The sequence below is a fragment of the Chlamydomonas reinhardtii genome, chromosome 12, assembly GCF_000002595.2.
Source record: "Chlamydomonas reinhardtii strain CC-503 cw92 mt+ chromosome 12, whole genome shotgun sequence".
Taxonomy (NCBI): domain Eukaryota; kingdom Viridiplantae; phylum Chlorophyta; class Chlorophyceae; order Chlamydomonadales; family Chlamydomonadaceae; genus Chlamydomonas; species Chlamydomonas reinhardtii.
In genome coordinates this window covers 208,211-225,523 of record NC_057015.1, presented here as the reverse complement: position 1 = coordinate 225,523, position 17,313 = coordinate 208,211, and the positions used below count along the sequence as shown (strand labels likewise).

The following is a 17,313-nucleotide window of genomic DNA, read 5'->3' as shown; positions in this document are numbered from 1 at the left end:
CGCGCGTGACGCTGCGGTACAGATTACAGTCATTGTCTGCGACCAGTAGTTGTGGCAACGTGCCCCTTATGCAGGGGAAGTCGCTTTATTGAACCGTTATGGTGTCCCAAGCTTGCCCGACCGAAACATACACCAACACCTCTTGGGCAGCACTGTGCACGCTACACCGCAGCCATCCAGCTCGCCAATGCTGCAAACGTCTTCGTCTGACACGATCAGAATTCTTCGCCCTCGCAGATACATCCCTCGGATTGTCAAGCGCTCAGGAGACCCCTCAAGTCTGCATGCTCGCCCTTGGCCATCGCACAGTCACGGGCCGTACGTCGTGTCGCCGACCGCCGCAATGAGAGAAAGGACCTCCACACAACACCAAAACCCATGACAGTAACAAGGAGGTGGCTGCCTTAGGGACCAAATGCAGCTCTTGCGGTGCTGCTTCATGACAGTAAAAACAAACAACATCATGCCCCAGCAAGGGCTACGAATCCTGCCAGCCTGCGCTGCAAGTGCTAGTGCACACTTGCAGGCCTCCTCGTAATCGTCCGCAGTACTGTTGCAGGTAGACCAGCTACCTTCGTGAATCTCAAGTAAAGCGTGCACACGCGTGTGCGGCTACACAGACACCCCCGTTCACAATGCCAGGCCTGCATATTGCGGGCTAGTCCACGGCTCAACCGGCAGACCGCAACCGCATAAAACAGGGGCATCCATGGAAACACGCAACTGCCCGACAATCCGGCGACAGGCGCTCGCAACAAGCGCCCATCTTTGCATCGGTTGCCGGACCGCTGCTCAGTCAATTATTGAATTTCGAGCCTATTATGAAGGAGTTGAGTTTCCATTCACCCTGCTCAGGGACAAAAACCTGCCGCGCGCAGCCCTACTCGTTGCCCAGCAGGACGCAGCGCGCCAGTTGCACTGCAAGCCAGCGCTACATACGATACACGGGCAGATCACGAATATAACACCGGCACGCCAAACCACACGGCACGACATTACTGCCGCTGTGACCCATCGCCACCCGCACGTCTGGACAAACGGACACGGCAGCTGCTGCCCTGACACCTTGCGCCATGAAGTCCCTAAATGCGCGGGGCTACACGGGCCGGCCGAGCTTGATGCATCCGTTCCTTGTAGCTGTGGGCCTCCGAGCTTGCAACGCTTCAGCATTTCCAGAATCACGAGCGGACCTCGTGTTAGTACTCTTTCCGCCACCCTCTCAGCCAGCGCACAATGTCAGAGAGGATGATGTGTTTCGCTAATGTCACAACCATGCAAAAAACAATAATTTATCAAACCGTGGACGGCCTGCATCCCAGTTTCCTCGCCACCGCATGTCTCCCAGCCCTTGCCTGCAACCCTGCTTACTGCTACTCGGCGCTGCTGCCGCCCTTGGTGACGCTGACGTGCACCTTGCCCGTGTCCAGGTCGTACACGGCGCCCGCCAGCAGCAGGTTCCCCTTCTGCAACCCCTCCTGGATGATGACGGAGCGCTGGCACCGCTGCACCTGGTACTTGACGTTCTCCTTCACCACGCGGTCCAGCATGTCCACGTCGCCGTCCTTGATGGCCTGGTGCGCCTTGGCGCTCATGCTGTTGACGCGGCTGATGGCGACGTCCAGGTGGTCCACCAGCGTGTCGATGAAGCCGGGGAACGCCTTGCCTGTGGGGGAGGGGGGGCGGGGAGCGAGGGAAGGCATGCAGTGTAAGGGGCGGTGGCAATCAGCGCTGTCAGCAAACCCGCACGAAAGATGTCTACGCATGGGACGCTGGCAGGAGACGTTGGCGCTCGGCCAGTCCACGCGCCGTGCACGCCCTCCTCCGCACTTCAAATTCGCTCTTGCCGCCCCACCTGAAAGTGCAGCCTTCACGGCTCCGCAGCGTGTGTGTCCGAGGACCATCACCACCTTAACTCCGAGGTCAAGCACGGCATACTCCAGACTGGCGATCTCCTCTGGCGTAGCAATGTTGCCGGCGACACGGCACACGAACACGTCGCCAAAGCCTTGGTCGAACACAATTTCCGCAGGCACGCGAGAGTCGGCGCAGCCCAGGATGGCCGCGAGGGGCTTTTGCTTGGCCTTAATGGCCTGCACGCGGCTGAAGTCCTGGTGGGGATGCGCGACGGCGCCATCCAGGAAGCGCATGTTGCCGTCCAGCAGGTTCTGCAGCACCTGCTCAGGCGATGCCCTATCCGTGAGCGAATTGATCTTTTCAAGGCTGCTGCGGTTGCTGCGCGATGGTTGGAAGCTGATTGCCTGCGAGAGGGAGTTCACGAACATGAACCAAGTATCAGTCAGCACCGCCACTGCCGCCGCACTGGCTTGCAACCATGGGCTTTTACTGGATACATGTCAAGAACTCAAGCCGCGCCCAGGCCTGCGTGATCCCGGACGAACCGACACCAAAATTTCCACATTAGCCTCACCGATTGCGCCTCAGACACTGGTTGTGCTGGCGCGGGCATAACCCGCGTAACGGGAGCTCCTCCACCATTCTGAGGCACGCTGGCACCGCATCCCTGCGACGGAAAGGAATTGTTTAGTTCCGAGCCTCAGGTGGCACTGCCGCGGCACGGCCGCCGGTCTTCGCTCACCATGGTTGAAGCTTAGGTGAGCCTAAGGCTGTGGGGCCACAAAGAGAGCGCCGAGAGTCCGCTGGGGCGCGGCTCGGGACGAAAGTATAATTGCTGACCGATAACCGCGTAGATATGGTTGCTGCTCGTCTACTACAGGCTCAGTTTCCGTCCGCTGGGCTTGGAAAGGAATGCCCCTGGCCGTGCGAGGGTAGACGCTGCGTGTGTTCTCGGAGGCAGGTGAGTCGGATTGCACAAGAAGGTTGAATGGCTTCTACGCGCGTGTGGTAAGATAAGTGTTTAATGTTGCTGGTATCATCTGGTCGTGTATGTTGAGAGCAGTGGGGAAATGAAGAGTCCCTGAGGGGCGCCTGGGGCCAATCCCAGGGTTTCTAAGGATTTGGAGTCACAGCAACTGGCGAGCTCACGCGGCCTTCACAAAAATGATTATTAATCAATAGCAGCGTACATACTCAGCTTTTCTACAAGCCTTACAAACAGTGGTGTTCATTCGATTTTTGCGAACTGGTCACCGGTCTTGTCAGCGATCCACCATCAAAATGGCACAGGTGATAAGATATCTAGCACTGAAGCGAGACATTAGGACCAACAGCGCGACGGCTACTTGCACATCACCTAGTACCTAAGCGGAAGCACATAGTCCCTGACGCAATGTCAACCTGTACCACCTCGGTGCAGGTGGCAGCTGTTATTGTTGCTACGTCTACGGGTCGAACCTTGGCCGACGAGCTCAGCTCGCGAGGTGGGAGGGGGCAGGAAGGCCGGGCAGCCGGGCACTGGTGGGCAAGTTGCGGGCACGTGGGGTTCCCGCCGCATCCTGTATGAACGCTTGTTGCCACAGTGTCCAGCCCGGAACTTGGGTATTGCCGTGGCAGAAAGCTCAGAAAGCTTTGCACGCCCCTGTTTTACCATACTTGTTTCTGCCTTGGGTCACAGGGTCGTATACACACCTGATTGAGGGTCCGGACGGGGTTCCAAAGGTGCTGCTGGGTGTGAACGGGCAACCCGTGCTCAACCACTGGCTGGCAGCCATCAAAGCGGTTCCACGGCTAACGCCCATTGAAGAAAAGGTGGGAGGAATGTGAGGGAGCGTCATTGTGACGGCCGCGGTGGGTTCAAGTCGCGTCACTTGGCCGTGTGAGCGCTACGCTACCCACCCTCGCTCCCCATTTCTCAACGCCTCGCACTCATGCTTCAAACCAAGTACACCGCTGCGCACCTTCAGGTTTTCATCTTATGCAATGAAAACAACGTGGAGCACGTGCGCGCCTGGGCGGCCGACCCGCGCACCTCGCTGGGCGGCTTCCCGCTGGACAACGTACTTACCAATGGCAGCGACGACTCGCTGGGCTTCGCCGGCGACCTGGCGGCGTTCCTGGCCGCCGCGCCGCCGGCTGCGCAGCTCAGTAGCGCCAGCCTGGTGGTGGTGGAGGGTGACGGCCTGGTGGGGCCGGGCTTTGGGCTGAGCCGCGTGGTGGAGCACACGGTGGTGCGGGGCAAGGACACGCTCACCTACATGGCGGCGCCCGAAGGCATGCCTCTGGAGGGGCAGGCGGTGCTGGGGCTGGAGGACGCGGCCAACGCATACCAGACCGCCTCGCAGCGGGTGGAGGGACTGGACGCCGCCGCCAACGGCATCGCCGACCCCATGGCCTTCACGCCGGTGTTGGCGCCCGTGGCGGTGCTGCGGCCGGAGACGGTGGCGCGCGCAGCGGGCAGCGCGGGCGCGGGCCCCTCCCCCTACGGCACCTGCGGGCTGGGGTACATGCTGGCTGGGCTGCGGCCGGGTGACGTGGCGCACCCGCCCATGTACGCCATGCCCGTGGACAGCTGCTTCCGGCTAGGGGACGCCTACAGCCTGCAGCTGGCCTCCAACTTTTTTGCCTACTACGCCACAGAAAAGGCGGGAGGCAAGGGCGAGGCGGCCAAGGCGCTGGATGCGGCGCGGCGGCTGGCGCAGCTGAACGAGGCGCGCACTATGGCCGGCGGCTCTTTGGCGGGTGCGGTCAAGTTGGTGCGGGAGGTGGAGTCGGCCCGGCCACCGGAGCCATGCGTGGACGCCGCGCAGCGCAAGCTGTACAACGCCTTCTTCCAGAGCTGGCTGGCGGGCGACCGGCACCATGACGTGGGCGCCACAGTGGGCCGCGGCGGCGTCTCGGCGGCGGGCGGTGGCGACGGTGCGGGGGCGGGGCTGCCGCTGCGATTTGCGGACGTGACCACGCGCAAGCACAACCCCAAGCAGCAGCACCCCGTGTACCAGACCTCCAACTCCATCTACGGCGCCAAGGCTCCCAGCCAGCTGGACATGCCGCTCTCCTACAGCTCATCCTCGCAGGCCTTCACCCGGGCCTTCCCCGTCACTGCAGCGAAGAATAGCTGCATGGTCACCTCCGTCACACGCAGCAATGTGCACAAGGCGCTGGACGACTTCTGAGAGCGGGCAGGTGCATTTGGTGACGAGCACGAGTGAATGAAAGGGCATGTGTACATGATATGATGGTCATGGTAGCTGGTAAATCCTGCATCCTGAGAAAGGTGATGCTGTAGCTTTCGAGGATGCGCTGGGAGAGCCTCTCGAGGTGGCCGTTGTGGCAGCCCGCATCGAGTGGGGACTGGGGAAGTGCGGGAGGGTGGTGTAATGGTGCTGAATTTCCGTATTCAGCACAACTGTATATAGGTAGCTTACAGCGGCTTCCTTCTGATACAGACTGAATGGCAAATGTGAAGACTTCACTGCCACTACTGTAACCATTTGGCATTGCACCATGCGCCTACAACATAGCGCTGCGCGGTATTGTACGTTGCTGCCACTACGTGACTGTCAATCGGCATCGACTGACGCTATTTATCAAAACGAATCACCAGCATTGCCTTCAGTTGCAGTTCATTAAAGAGATTCAGTTGCCATCATCAAAGGTCACTGTTCCCTGCTGTTCCCAGCAACCGCTGGGGCGACTGTCCAACCCAGATCAGCAGACTCCTACCTTGTATCATGCCGAGGCAGTGATACTGCCTTTGCACATCGTGCACCACCGTACGCAATTCTGTACGCTAGATATGTACAGCGCCCGTTCTGCCGTTCCCCGCGTCCAAAACACCACTTACTTCGGCATACCCGAACTCGCTCCACCAAGTTCCGGGTACGAAATGCGTTCCGTCCCCTCCCCAAGCCGCGCAGTCATCAGGTGCTCACTAGGGTATACCCATCGCTTCAGCACACGACCTGTCCGTACAAGCAGCCTTGCAAGCTAGGTTACAAGTGATACACCCTGTACCCACGCCGCGCCTCAAAGATACGCCATGAATATACACCATCAACAAAGAGCATCCTCACGGTCCGCAACCGATCCCCTCCTACCCATAAATGCGACAACACAAGAAGGGACTGTTCGATGAGGGGCCATCTACAGCCCAAAGAGAAACCCCATTGTCCCGTTGGTAACCGGCCCTCCCATTCCTACAGACACTAGTCCTCAGCTCGCCAGAGTCCCATTGTTGCGTAACGCCCCGCCCATACTGGCCATAAGCAAGCCACACGCCTGTCTGCGCTGCGCTCATGCGATGGCCGCCGCCGGCCGCAGGGGGCTGCTGCCGCCGCGCCGCCGCGATGCGTCCTCCTGCAGCCACTTGTTGGCCCGGCTGTGCGCGGCGTGCAGGCCGTCCCGGGCTGACCCCAGCCGCGAGATCTCATCCCCGAAGTCCACGCGCGGGTCACGCGGGCCCCAGCCACGAGCCCCTGAGCCAGGCGCCGGTCCAGCCGCGGCGTGCGCAGATGTCGGTAGCCGCAGGCCCGCCTCCGCGCCGTCCGTGTCGGCGCCGTGCACGCCACTGCTATCCGAGCGCCGCCGCGAGGACGCGCCGCTATCCGACTGCGACAAGCCCTGCCGCGCCCAGCTGCTGCTGCCACCAATGCCACCACCCGCCCGCTCATCGCACCAGAAGCCGTAGCGCGGCTCGCCCGCCGACCAGGGGCGCGACTGCAGCAGCTGGCTGGTGGCCAGCGCCGCCTCCTCAGGATCCCCTGAGCCGCCGGCGCCCTCGGCCGCCGGGTCCGGATAGCGCGGCAGCCAGCTGGACCAGGCGCCCAGCAGCCCGCCACTGCCGCCCGCACCGCCGCGGCGTATGTGTGAGGAGCTGCTCCCGGCTGGGGTGTAGAACTGCACGCGAGTCCTGGTCGCCGGCTGGCGCTGCGCCTCCGCCGGCTGCCACTGCAGTGATTTCTGGGCCGACTGTAGTTGGTTCGCTGCCACTGAGGCGGCGCAGGCCAGCGCCGCCAGGGCTACCAGCAGAAGCGGTGCCCCGCGAGAAAAGCCGTTCTCATCATGCGACCCCTGGTGCCCGCCGTCTCCGTCCCGGCCCCTGCCACCTCCACTACCGGTGTTGCCACTGTCGCCATGCCCACCGCCGTCACTATCGAGCACCGCGTAACCTGATGCAACGGCTGCAGCCTCACTCGCTACAGCAGCAGCCTTGGCCCGCACCTGCGGGCACCCGGACAGCAGTATTTGCGGCACAGTTAGCCGCGGTACACCAACGTCTCCCCCTAAACGAGTACAGTATGCGTCACTTTTAAATGTCGTCCGAGCCCGGCCACTAGCAGCCGCAGCTTGCCTCGCCGTGGGCTATTCCTCAGCCCTCACCTCCGGCTGGGCGCCCAGCATGCTGAAGAGTTCGCCCAGAACGAGCGTGCTGGTGGCCACGCCAGTCTGCGCGGCCTGCGTCAGAATCTCGCCCGGCGTCGTGTCAAGTTCTTGTGACGCCTGCAGACCTGCTGGCGAGCGCCCGTCCGCCGTGGCTGCCAACAGCAGCGGCCGCCTGGAAAGCCGCTGCAGGCACGAGCCCGACGCTGAGCGCAGTCCACTGGCTAGTGCGCTGCAGCTCTCTGTGCGCAAGGGCAGGTGGAGCACGCGCAGGGCCGGCAGGCAGATCCTGGCACACCTGCATGTCGTTCAGAGCGTTGGGAAGGGGTCAAGGTGCCGACGGCTGTGTCCCAGGACGGGGTGGCTCGCTCCAGATGCTGGGGGTCGAAACACACATGCCCGAAGTCACATCGACCGTCAGCCCCAGCGCACCTAAGTGCCATCGCTGAGCCATCCTGGGCGACTAAAAGAGATGAGCTCGCTAACATCTCGGCTGGAAGTCGGGCTTAAAGTGCCGACTGCGAGTGCGCTTCGTCTGTAGCTATTCACCCTTTATCATAAGCGCCGTAGCTCTTTCCCTATACCATTCTTGCAGTATACAGATGTGATGTCGCGCCCCTGAAACGACGAGGCGCGCGGACTGCTTCCTCGAAACGCGAACTGTGTTGGCAAGGACGTCTCAACGATGAACGAGAGTCATTTAGAAGCGTTATCACAGAGCCAGTATGTTTATGAGTGTATAGGGAGTATAGCCGAGAGAACGTGCTGTCACGCAAGCCTCTGCAACATCCATGCTGCGATGCTGGCAAAATGGTCCGTGCTGCGGTGCTGGGGCAGACGGCAACGTCAGGTCAGGTCTGGTCAGCATTGCGATGGATATCGGGGCAGGAGACAATGAGAGCCCGCATTTCATGAGCGACGGAGGGGGCACCAGGCACCTGTGTCGTATCGGCGGGGCAAAGCAGGGCCCTTCGAGCCCCTCCACGGGGCCCCTCCCCCGAATGCATCCGTTCCGGTTACACACCATGCTTGCCAGCCGCGATTAACAGAGGGCGATATAGCAACGCCACGGGTGGTGCAGCTGCAATGCCCCATGCTAGCGGAGGCTAGCATGCTTGGTACGCTTGGGCACGCTCGGGGTGGCCCAGGCCCGCAACACGGCCAACGTTACAGCGGGGCTTCTTCTATACATCCTAGAGGTGTGGCTAACTATGTCTGTTGGCCATATAAAATCTTGCGAGTGTCACGCCTTGCTGTGCACGTGCTCGCTCTGCTCGAAGCCCGCAACTCATCAAGTCGCTCCATGCAGCCCCCGGCTAAAACCGAACACTTCGCACGATATCTTCAATCGTCCGTATCAAGTATACTTATAACTCTCAAGCGGCCTTGACTCTGAGCCGCATACAGTAGAGCGCCCGCTGGCCAAAGCACACTTGTATCTCCTGACGCAGCATAATGGCGGACAGAGGTCGCAAGGCCTTCCCTGTCTCGTCGCATGTTTGCGATGAGGTAAGCAAACGGAGAAAGCAGAGTGCAGTCCGCCAGCGGGCTGTGTAATGCCGCGTCCCACCTTGCCCTGGCAGTCCTGGCGGATACACTGCCCTGATACCTGCAGTTCATGCAATATAATTGTACAGCGCGCTTCTCACTCACAACCATCGCTGACCCCTATCCTGATTCTGTTTGCGCAGAAATGGCAGCGCCACTGTATGGACCTCCATAAGCAGCGGCTTACAGACATGAAGCACCGCATTGACACAGAGAAGCCTGAAACCTTTGATATGCAGCTTTCGAAGGGCAAGCGTGCAATGCTTGAGAAGGAGCGCCAATACGAAATCGACAGGGTAGGTCTGGAGGCAATATTTAGTTTCCGCAAATCAGGCGCTGCGTTTCTGGTTCTACTGGCGGGACCTGGTTCGTGCTCTCAGGCCTCACCTTGGGGGGTCCTCACAGCCAGCCAGCCGCTTGTCTTACGCTTGCTTGGCCCCGCCCTCTTGCCTTATGTAGGAGAACGCCATCTTACTTCAGAAGATGGTTCGCATTAAGGAGCAGGACACCCGCGCGGTGTTCCGGCCCTGGACCGCGCGTTCAACGTTCCAGTGGAAGCTGGGGCACTACTACGACCCCTCCACGGGCACCAAGACGCTCGACCACATTAACCTGACCTCCTCGGTGTCGCCCCGCTCCATCCACTACTACGCGCTATCACGGCCAGGCACTGCGCCGCCTGACGTCACAGCCCGCATGCGCGACATGCAGATCCAGGTGTGTTACCTGGGTTTGGAGCTGGCACCTGCGACTCAACATATCGGCGGACCGACACCAGGGTTTGGCTGCTGCTATGCCCCTTACAACACCATCCCAGAAGGCTTCTAACACCCTCCCTATATGTCCACTTCTGCTGGAATCCCTCAGTCCGACAACACCAAGCTGCTGCGCACCATCACCACCATGCGCTCTGTGTACTCTGTCGATGATCTTGAGCGCCGGCACGTGGAGGAGTCGGTGCTGGTCAACCGCATCTCAAACTTCCGGGGTCCTGAGACCGCCAGGTGCGCGGCTAGCTGTCTGGGCCTTAACGATCAGTCTGTACTTTACTCGAGTTGCGCGGGGCAGTCTGGCTCCTCGCGATGAAGTGTTGCACGTGCGGCGGCGTACACACTTGTCCCCTCTTGTAACATCGAATACATCTGCAGCGCATAGTCCAAAGCAACTTCTACCTCATTTAATTACTCCAACATGCCTCCTCAAAACCTGATGGGTGTTGCTCACGTAACAGGTACAACCCGCCCGGCCGGAGTGCCAGCGCCAGCCGCCGCTCGCCATACCTTCAGCCGTTGTCAGGGCAGCGCGCTACTAGCTCCGCTCGCCCCGCCCGCCACTCGCCAGTCACCTCCTCTGCACCGGGGCCCCTCCGCAGCAGCAATGGCACCAGCCAGCAGCGCTACCTGGAGGAGGCGCAGGGTCGCGACATCCCGCCGCCGTCCTCGCGCGGGGGCTCACGGCCCGGCACCGCCATCGCAGGGCCACGTGCCCAGAACGGCTCCGGCAGCGCTGGCAGCGGCGGCCTGGGCGCCACCTCCCCGCGCGCCAGCGATCCCAATGCCGAGCGGCGAGCTAGCGGCAGTGCCGCCAGCTCGCGAGGAGGCTCGGGCTCTGGCGCGCAGGCGGCGGCCGCGCCCACTGGGCAGTCGTTCTCGTTCGGTGCCAAGCCGGAGGCCAAGAACGGAGTATCCCAGACGGCGGCGAAGAAGGCGGCTGACACCAGCGCAGACGACTACGGTGATGAGACGTATGAGCAGGACGAGGAGCACTACGAGGCGGACCCCGACCAGGAGGAGGCAGAGCAGGAGGAGGAGGAGGAAGCATCCCCAGCAGCAGCAAAGTCGGAGGAGGAGGAGGAGGACGAGAAGCCTGCAGCGCGTGCGGCCAGCAACACGGGAAGTGCTATGCCGGACACAGGGGCGGATGCGGCAGGCGAGAGCTATGGCGATGAAGGGTTCGAAGCTGAGAAGGAGGAGCAGGAGGAGGGAGCGGCCCCGCAGGACGAGGGCGAGGAGGACCAAGAAGAGGATAAGGCTGGAGAGGAGGAGGCGGAACAGGAGGAGGCAGAACAGGAGGAGGCGGAGCAGGAAGAGGCGGAAGCAGAAGCAGATGGCGGCTTTCAGGAGGACGCGGAGGAGGGGCCGAAGAGCGAGCTTGAAAAGGCGGAGGAGGAGGAGATGGCAGCGCAGTTTAACGCGGGAATGACGGAAGACGCTGAGGGCGGGGACGACGCGCCGCTGCCATCCCCCGGCGGCTTCGCGAACGACTGGAGTTAAGCAGCGGGATGGTAGCTGGTGATATTGGGCAGGGCATTCTGACGTCATAGCTCGTGTGGGTGTGATTGTAGCCTGGCAACGGTCAGTTGTACCCGCAGAAGAAAGGGGTGAGACGCTGGTGGTTAGCTCCCTAGGCAGGACTAGACGTGTACTGATATAACTGGCGCTCTGCAGGTTGGCGCGCTCCCTGTTACGCGTAGATTGTGGTGATAGAGCAGGATAAGAATGAAGGACTGAAGCATGACTGTGTGTGATTTTGTCGGGGTATAGTTCCCCTGTGGTTCCCGTGTCTATGCGTGTGTGCGAACGGCCCACGTTGACGCGTATGTGGCTGTGCCCGAAGCTGGAGAAACACACTAAAGCTGTACTAACACTGGTGCGTGGGCCACCCCGGGCTCGAAAGGGTGTGCGACGGGACAGTATCAAGGCAGGTTGGTGAAGTCCCGCAGGGTGCAGCTGATTGGGCTCGAAAGGGAGTGTATCCGACTGCCGCAGCTGAACTTATGTAAAATGACAGGGCTAACTCCTGTCGTGATGAACAAAAAAAAGTAAAATGTCTGATCTGGGACAGCTCCGACTAACCCCCAACTAACTCGTGTACGGCACCCCCACCCCCCTCAGCCGTACAGGAGTTGCCTTGGGAGTCGGCAGCTGCGCGAGTGTGAGCAGGTAGTTGTACGGTTGCCCGGCTCGGAAGCTACATGGCTGTAGTGACGCACACGGGCAGTTGGTGTTAGTCGACAGGCGCGCGAGTGGGAGCTGGCAGTTGAGTCAGCCCACGCGCCGCCGGCTCGCGGTTGCGTGGCTTCGTGGTGTCTGTGTGGTGTTATCGCCTGGCCGTGCGCCCGGAGAGTGAGGGCAGCGCGTCAGCAACTCCTCCCTTTATGGGGGACACATACCGGTAGATGCATGGGGATTTCCACGCAGCGGACGGGGTGCCCTCAGGGTGCGCGGACGGGCCGCCCTCAGGGTGCGCGGGCGGGCCGCTCTCAGGGTGCGCGGGCGGGCCTGCGCGGATGAACACATCGATGACGCCCGCCCGCCAGCAACGCTGGCTACGCGACCAGCTCAGTTCCACTCGCTTATGCCCTCGCATTCCGCTGTGCTAAGCCCGGTTACTTGCTGCATGTCATGCCTGTACCCCTCCTAATGACGAGTGTTGCGGAACTACTGCGTACGCAGACCAGAGCGGAAGGCGGAGTGGGCTTGCAGGCGGCACGAGAGTAGGCAGTCAGTAGCGCAAGTTGCGAATTCACATGTTACCTCGTAACCGACGGTAAACGCTGCGGACGGTCGCGCCCATGGCTGGCTGACGGAAGGCGGCTGCTGTATTCAGTGTTTTTTTTGGGTAATACCATTACTTTCCGGTAATGGATCCGGAGGTGGGCGTCCGGAGCCGGTAATGAGCGCGCCGAAGGCGCGCCAAAGCCGTTACCGGCCGTAAGGCCGGCTGGGGGCCAGGCGGGGGCGGGCGACAGCACGGCAGCGGCCGGACACTGCTGCTGCGCCAGCAGAGGGCGCGCAGCCTCACGTGTTCAGGGCCTATGAACGCACCGGCAGAGCGGGCAAGCCAGCCAGGGTCGACTTGCAAGCGCGCATGCTGCCGCAACTGGCTGCCCGCGTGGAGGAGGACCTGACCGGCGCGTATTCGGCCCTGCTGCAGCAGCTTCATGAGCGCTTCCCATCAGATGAGCAGCTTGACTCGTTCGCCATCGTGTACAGCGAGTACTTCGCATCAGCTTTTGACACGAAGGACTTTGACAAGCGGCTGGACACGGTGATTGAGCTGTACGGTGTGGAGCGCAAGACCGCCAGCAGTGCTAAGCTGTCGCCTGTCCTCAACGCCGGCAGGCTGCGAGACCAGAAGGCCTCGTTCGTGAAGGCCATGCAGTCGGCCTGCCCGGGGCCGCCCGTAGCCCATGTGCGTCAGGGCGGTGATGAGATTGGCGGTCTCAAAAGCGAAGTTCTCAACCTCCGTGACGACACGCCGCAGGCGATGAAACTGGCCCGTGAAGATGTTGCGCTTGCTGGCTTCATTGACGTTGCTGTCCGTGCCAATGAAGCGGGACAGGCGCACACCGTCAAACACTGGCTGCACCCGCTTGTCGTACAGGCGTGTGGTGATGCGCGCGTGGCCGGCTGGCGTGGTGCGCAGGATGAGCAAGATGTCCAGGAACGGCATGGCGGCGGTGCCGGCGGCCAGCTGCGCTTGCAGGTGGGGGTGCGACTGCGCCTCCACCTGTGAGGCGGGGTACAGCCCGTGTAGTCCGGCGTATAGCTGGTCCACGCTGAGGAGGCGGGTGATGAAGGGGTTGTTGAGGGCCAACAAGTCGTCCAGGTACCGCTTGGTGAGGTCGAAGGCGTGCAGGACACGCTGGCGCTGAGCTGTGGCGGCGGGCTGTGTCAAGAAACGGTACTCAAACCAAGCGAGGAAGAGGTTGGCAATGAAGGGGGCAGCGGAGATGCCCATGGGGATGCCGCACGTTTGCTGGACGAGGGCGAACGTGCCGAACCGGATGAACGTGGAGCAGACCAGGCTCCGGAACAGGACCAGGAACTAGTCGCGCGTGAAGGTGTGGACGGCGACGTCGGTCATGGGGTCGCGCCGGTAGGCAGGCGCATTGTGGGCGGCGTCGGATGTCAGCAGTGTGGCTTCGTACTTGCGGCGGCCGTCGGGCGTCTTGGGCGGCGTGACGGTCACTGCGATGGCCACTCGCTGGGCATGTGCGAGCGTGGCGGTGATGAGAGACGCCATGGTGTCGGCAAGCTCCGCATGGGGGATGTTGGTGTAGAGCCGAGCAAAGTCGAAAGCCTGGGGCGCGGTGACGCTAGAGCGCGGTAGCTGTTGCGCATTTCGGAGTCCATGACCGCGCCAGAGTGGAGGCAGAACCAGGGATCCGTGCCGATGCGGTCACGACACATGTCGCGGAAGGCGTCGGCGAGCGTGCGAAGGCTGGCGGTGACGACGTCGCTGATGGCGGTGACTGGGCAGGCGTGGGAGCACGCCAAGAAGCGCAGACCGGGCGGCGTCTTGTGCATTTTCATGGTGATGGCGTAGTAAGCGGCGTCCTTGGTGACGTCATACTGCAGGTGGGAGATGCCCGCTTGGGCCAGGGTCGCGCTTTGCTGTGTGAGGGCGGCGTGCATCTGGTCGACGGTGGCGGTGGCGTAGTACTGGTGCTGGGCGGGGGCTGGGGGCGGCCCGGGGCCAGCAGCGGGCGCGACGGGGGCGGCGGGGGCGGCGGCGGGGATGGGGGCGGCGGGGGCGGCGGCGGCGGCGGCGGGGATGGGGGCGGCGGCGGCGGCGGCGGGGATGGGGGCGGCGGGGGCGGCGGCAGGGATGGGGGCGGCGGCGGGGGCGGGGGCGGCGGCGGCGGCGGCGGGGATGGGGGCGGCGGGGGCGGCGGCGGGGATGGGGGCGGCGGGGGCGGCGGCGGGGATGGGGGCGGGCAGGATGGGGGCTGCGGGGCTGTGGGCGTGGGCGGGGTGGGGGCCGGGGGCTGGGTGGGGTGGCGGCGCGGCTGGGCCAGCGGCGGCTGTGTCGGGGTGGGCGGCGGCGGCTGGGCAGGCTGTGGTGGGGTGCGCCATTCGCCGCGGGTCCCCAGGGTCGACGCCGCATGTGGCGGCCGGGGTGCGGCGTCGGCCGCTGAGGGCGGCGAGACACGCCAGCGGACGGGCAAGGCGGGTGTGGGTGGCTGGACCGACGGCGGCGGCGTCGGTGGGGGTGGCGGGGGCCCTGCGGCATTCCGCGCCAGCCGTCGAGGGCCCAGTGGCGGTGGTGGGGCGGTCGGTGGCGGCCGAGGGCGGGATGGGGCGGGCGGCGTTCGCAAGGGTGGCTGGGGCGGCCGCGGCGGGAGTGGCGTTGGCGCTGAAGGGGGGCCCGGTGGCGCTGACGTTGACGGCGGGGCCGGGCGGCGGCGTATGGGCGGCGGGGGCGGGCGCGTCGTTAGGTGCGGCTGTGGCGCTCGGCGACGGTGTGGCCGCAGTGTCGGCGGCGGCGCCCCGGGCGGTTGCGTGCGCGCGGGCTGCACGGGCTGGCGGGGGCGACGGGGCTGCGAGGGCGGTGCGGGATGGAGCGAGGGAGGCGGCGGCGGCGGCTGGGGCTGGCGCGGCGGCTGGGGCGGCGGCGGCGCGAGACGGAGGCATGGAGGTGATGTGGGCGGCGGCGCCCTGGGCGGGTGCGTGCGCGTGGGGCGCACGGGCGGCCGGCCGCGACGCGGCTGCGGCGGTGAAGCGGGGTGGGGCGGAGGGGGTGGCGGTGGCGGGGCCTGGCGCATCTGCACGGGCGGCGGGGGCTGGCGTGGCGGGAGTGGCGGCGGCGGCGACGGGAGGCATGGTGGCGGGGAAGCGGGCGGTGGGGCCGGGCGGCGGCGCCGGGGCGGCTGGGGCGGGCGCGGCTGTGAGGGTGGCGGTGGCGGGTGCGGCTGTAGGGGCGTCGGCGGCGCGGGTGGACAGGGGCGTGGGGGCCGGCTCGGCGGCGGCCTCAGCGGTGGCCACGGCGACGGGGTTGGCGTGCAGGGCGAGCGCGGAGTACGGAGGGCGCAGGTGTGGTGGAAGGGCGAGCTGCGCAGGGAGGATGCCGGGAAGCGGTGCGCGGCGGCGGCGTTGCAGCTGGCCCGTGGCACGCAGTATGGCTGCCAGGCGTCGTGCTGCGGCGGTGGCGGCCGGCGGCGGTGGTGGGGGTGGGGGCGGGGGCGGGGGCGGGGGCGGGGGTGGGGCCAGGGGCGGGGGCGCGGGGTGGTGGTGGTGGAGGGGCGGGTGGTCCGGAGGCGGCGGTGACGGGGCGGCGGCGGGGGGCGCGGGAGGCGGCGGCGGCGGCGGCGGCGGGCAGCCGAGGTTGTGCAGGCACGCGCGGATGTAGAACTGCTTGCACACCACTTGAAGCGTGGACGCGCTTTTGTCGGTCAGCGTGAAGACGAAGTGCTCCTGGCACCGGGCGAGCGCCTCCCGGTCCGCGCGCGTGAAGATGGAGGCGGGCCAAGGGAACGTATAGCGGTGGCCATCTGCGTCAATGCGCTGGCGGATTTGCGCTGCAAACGTGTACGCCCAGCCCGTCATGGCGCCATGTGCAAGCCCGGCGTGACGTTTTTGGTGGCATGCGTAGGTGAGGGCGTGGACGAGGACGGCAGTTTCTACGGCAGCCACAGGCGGCCGGGACCGGTACACGCGATGATGGCCGCCCTTGTAGACAAAGCGGTCCAGTAGCGGCTGAGGGACCAGGCCGACGGGGCTGCTCGTGGCGATGTGGCCCCTCCTGCCCTCTGTGCATGGTTCATCGCACCCACCTTCCCCCGCCTGCCCGTCCATGCGCATGCGCCCCAGCTCCTGCCACGCAGCAATCAGCGCGGTACACAGCAGGGGCTGTGTAGAGTGTATCAACGCTCCCACTCACTCACCCGCGCTGACGGTGAGGGGGATGAAAGACTGCCTACTACAAGACTTCCGCCTCCACAACTCTCATCACCACTGGAAATTGCAGCTGGGGCCGCACGTCACGCTGCTCCAAGTGACGGTTGCGTTCCAAGTAGCGCTCAGACACGGCCGCGAGCACTTCGACAGGCCTGCCGCCTGTGCGTCCTGCCGAGCTCCACGCCGAAAGCAGTGCACTGTCTCCCCGCCGTATAGACTGGCGGCGTGCAGGTGCAGCCGTGGCCGTGCATCCATGCTAGAGCTGCTCAGCGGTACATTGAAGCCGCGGTGGTCTGGAGTGAGGGGCTGGAACAACAGGTCCTGAACAGCCCATGCACAACGAGGCGGTAACGCCCGCCACATCACATAGACGGAAAGCACAATCTAGACATGGTTGACAGCCCTACATCCTCTGGCCACCCTGGTTCCAACCGCCCGCCGAAAGCAGTGGGTTAACCTTGTGCCGTGCAATTCGCGCGTGCAGCACAATCGTGCTGTGTCGGAGGGAGGCGTTATCTGCACGACCCTTGGCAACTAAAGCCATGATGGGAACATGAATTATAGGAGCCGCTGAGATGAGAGCTGCTGAGCCACCGAACGTCGTTGCAGCAGGCGGCGGTGGACGCGGCAACGGCGCCGGGGCCACGGCCGGACTGGGCATGGGCGTGTTGATTGCTGTGGCGCCGGCCATTCACGAACTTGCTGAGCGCGACTGAGCTTGCCAGATTCTGGCGCCAGTACAAACACATACGTTCAAATTATCCATATACGTTCATACACTAAAAGTTCGCTGCCGACTGCAGTACAGTGACATGAGCGTGACCTTGTCGTCACGGCAGAGACTGGC

At 63.9% G+C, this 17,313-nt stretch overlaps 6 protein-coding genes across 7 annotated transcripts in view; 3 read left to right on the top strand and 3 right to left on the bottom strand.

The window, feature by feature from the left end:
* Positions 1 to 11: 11 nt before the first annotated feature.
* Positions 12 to 2,894, bottom strand: CHLRE_12g485050v5 (uncharacterized protein). The gene is made up of 4 exons (XM_001703124.2): positions 2,597 to 2,894; positions 2,429 to 2,521; positions 1,853 to 2,258; positions 12 to 1,663 (listed from the first exon to the last, which is right to left on the bottom strand). Exons 1-4 carry the CDS (start codon positions 2,597 to 2,599, stop codon positions 1,371 to 1,373), a joined length of 795 nt encoding a protein of 264 aa, XP_001703176.1. The 5' UTR covers positions 2,600 to 2,894; the 3' UTR covers positions 12 to 1,370.
* A 126-nt stretch (positions 2,895 to 3,020) lies between these two features.
* Positions 3,021 to 5,356, top strand: CHLRE_12g485000v5 (uncharacterized protein). Its single transcript, XM_001703146.2, has 4 exons — positions 3,021 to 3,144; positions 3,275 to 3,338; positions 3,533 to 3,666; positions 3,822 to 5,356. The coding sequence occupies exons 1-4, from the start codon at positions 3,136 to 3,138 to the stop codon at positions 5,028 to 5,030; spliced, it is 1,416 nt and encodes a 471-aa protein (XP_001703198.1). The 5' UTR covers positions 3,021 to 3,135; the 3' UTR covers positions 5,031 to 5,356.
* A 6-nt stretch (positions 5,357 to 5,362) lies between these two features.
* CHLRE_12g484950v5 (uncharacterized protein) lies at positions 5,363 to 7,964 on the bottom strand. The gene is made up of 3 exons (XM_043067821.1): positions 7,669 to 7,964; positions 7,237 to 7,534; positions 5,363 to 7,077 (listed from the first exon to the last, which is right to left on the bottom strand). The coding sequence occupies exons 1-3, from the start codon at positions 7,677 to 7,679 to the stop codon at positions 6,151 to 6,153; spliced, it is 1,236 nt and encodes a 411-aa protein (XP_042917916.1). The 5' UTR covers positions 7,680 to 7,964; the 3' UTR covers positions 5,363 to 6,150.
* Positions 7,965 to 8,464: 500 nt separating this feature from the next.
* Positions 8,465 to 12,500, top strand: CHLRE_12g484900v5 (uncharacterized protein). The gene is made up of 5 exons (XM_043067820.1): positions 8,465 to 8,745; positions 8,928 to 9,080; positions 9,244 to 9,501; positions 9,652 to 9,788; positions 10,016 to 12,500. Exons 1-5 carry the CDS (start codon positions 8,692 to 8,694, stop codon positions 11,055 to 11,057), a joined length of 1,644 nt encoding a protein of 547 aa, XP_042917915.1. The 5' UTR covers positions 8,465 to 8,691; the 3' UTR covers positions 11,058 to 12,500.
* Positions 12,501 to 12,692: 192 nt separating this feature from the next.
* On the bottom strand, positions 12,693 to 16,144 carry CHLRE_12g484834v5 (uncharacterized protein). 2 transcript variants are annotated; one of them, XM_043067818.1, is made up of 2 exons: positions 13,887 to 16,144; positions 12,693 to 13,614 (listed from the first exon to the last, which is right to left on the bottom strand). In XM_043067818.1, the coding sequence occupies exons 1-2, from the start codon at positions 16,113 to 16,115 to the stop codon at positions 12,793 to 12,795; spliced, it is 3,051 nt and encodes a 1,016-aa protein (XP_042917914.1). In that variant the 5' UTR covers positions 16,116 to 16,144; the 3' UTR covers positions 12,693 to 12,792. The 2 variants fall into 2 exon arrangements, with proteins under 2 accessions (XP_042917914.1, XP_042917913.1); XM_043067819.1 differs by having other exon boundaries at positions 13,553 to 13,773.
* A 1,050-nt stretch (positions 16,145 to 17,194) lies between these two features.
* CHLRE_12g484800v5 (uncharacterized protein) overlaps positions 17,195 to 17,313 on the top strand; it is an 8,442-nt gene continuing 8,323 nt past the window's right edge. Inside the window, exon 1 of the mRNA XM_043067817.1 lies at positions 17,195 to 17,313. This exon is cut by the window's right edge and continues 339 nt beyond it. The gene's annotated coding sequence lies outside the window, so the exon portion shown is untranslated.

Bases quoted from the DNA above. Each gene is read 5' to 3' on its own strand.
- CHLRE_12g485050v5 (XM_001703124.2), bottom strand. The intron at 2,259-2,428 runs GTGAGGCTAATG...TCCCTCTCGCAG, and splicing joins CAGTGTCTGAGGCGCAATCG to GCAATCAGCTTCCAACCATC. The intron at 1,664-1,852 runs GTGGGGCGGCAA...CCTCCCCCACAG, and splicing joins CGTGAAGGCTGCACTTTCAG to GCAAGGCGTTCCCCGGCTTC.
- CHLRE_12g485000v5 (XM_001703146.2), top strand. The intron at 3,339-3,532 runs GTGGGAGGGGGC...CTTGGGTCACAG, and splicing joins CGACGAGCTCAGCTCGCGAG to GGTCGTATACACACCTGATT. The intron at 3,667-3,821 runs GTGGGAGGAATG...GCGCACCTTCAG, and splicing joins TAACGCCCATTGAAGAAAAG to GTTTTCATCTTATGCAATGA.
- CHLRE_12g484950v5 (XM_043067821.1), bottom strand. The intron at 7,078-7,236 runs GTGAGGGCTGAG...GGGTGCCCGCAG, and splicing joins TGCTGGGCGCCCAGCCGGAG to GTGCGGGCCAAGGCTGCTGC.
- CHLRE_12g484900v5 (XM_043067820.1), top strand. From the start codon at position 8,692: ATGGCGGACAGAGGTCGCAAGGCCTTCCCTGTCTCGTCGCATGTTTGC. The intron at 9,081-9,243 runs GTAGGTCTGGAG...TGCCTTATGTAG, and splicing joins GCCAATACGAAATCGACAGG to GAGAACGCCATCTTACTTCA. The intron at 9,789-10,015 runs GTGCGCGGCTAG...CTCACGTAACAG, and splicing joins CGGGGTCCTGAGACCGCCAG to GTACAACCCGCCCGGCCGGA.
- CHLRE_12g484834v5 (XM_043067818.1), bottom strand. From the start codon at position 16,115: ATGACGGGCTGGGCGTACACGTTTGCAGCGCAAATCCGCCAGCGCATT. The intron at 13,615-13,886 runs GCGTCACCGCGC...ACGCGCGACTAG, and splicing joins GCAACAGCTACCGCGCTCTA to TTCCTGGTCCTGTTCCGGAG.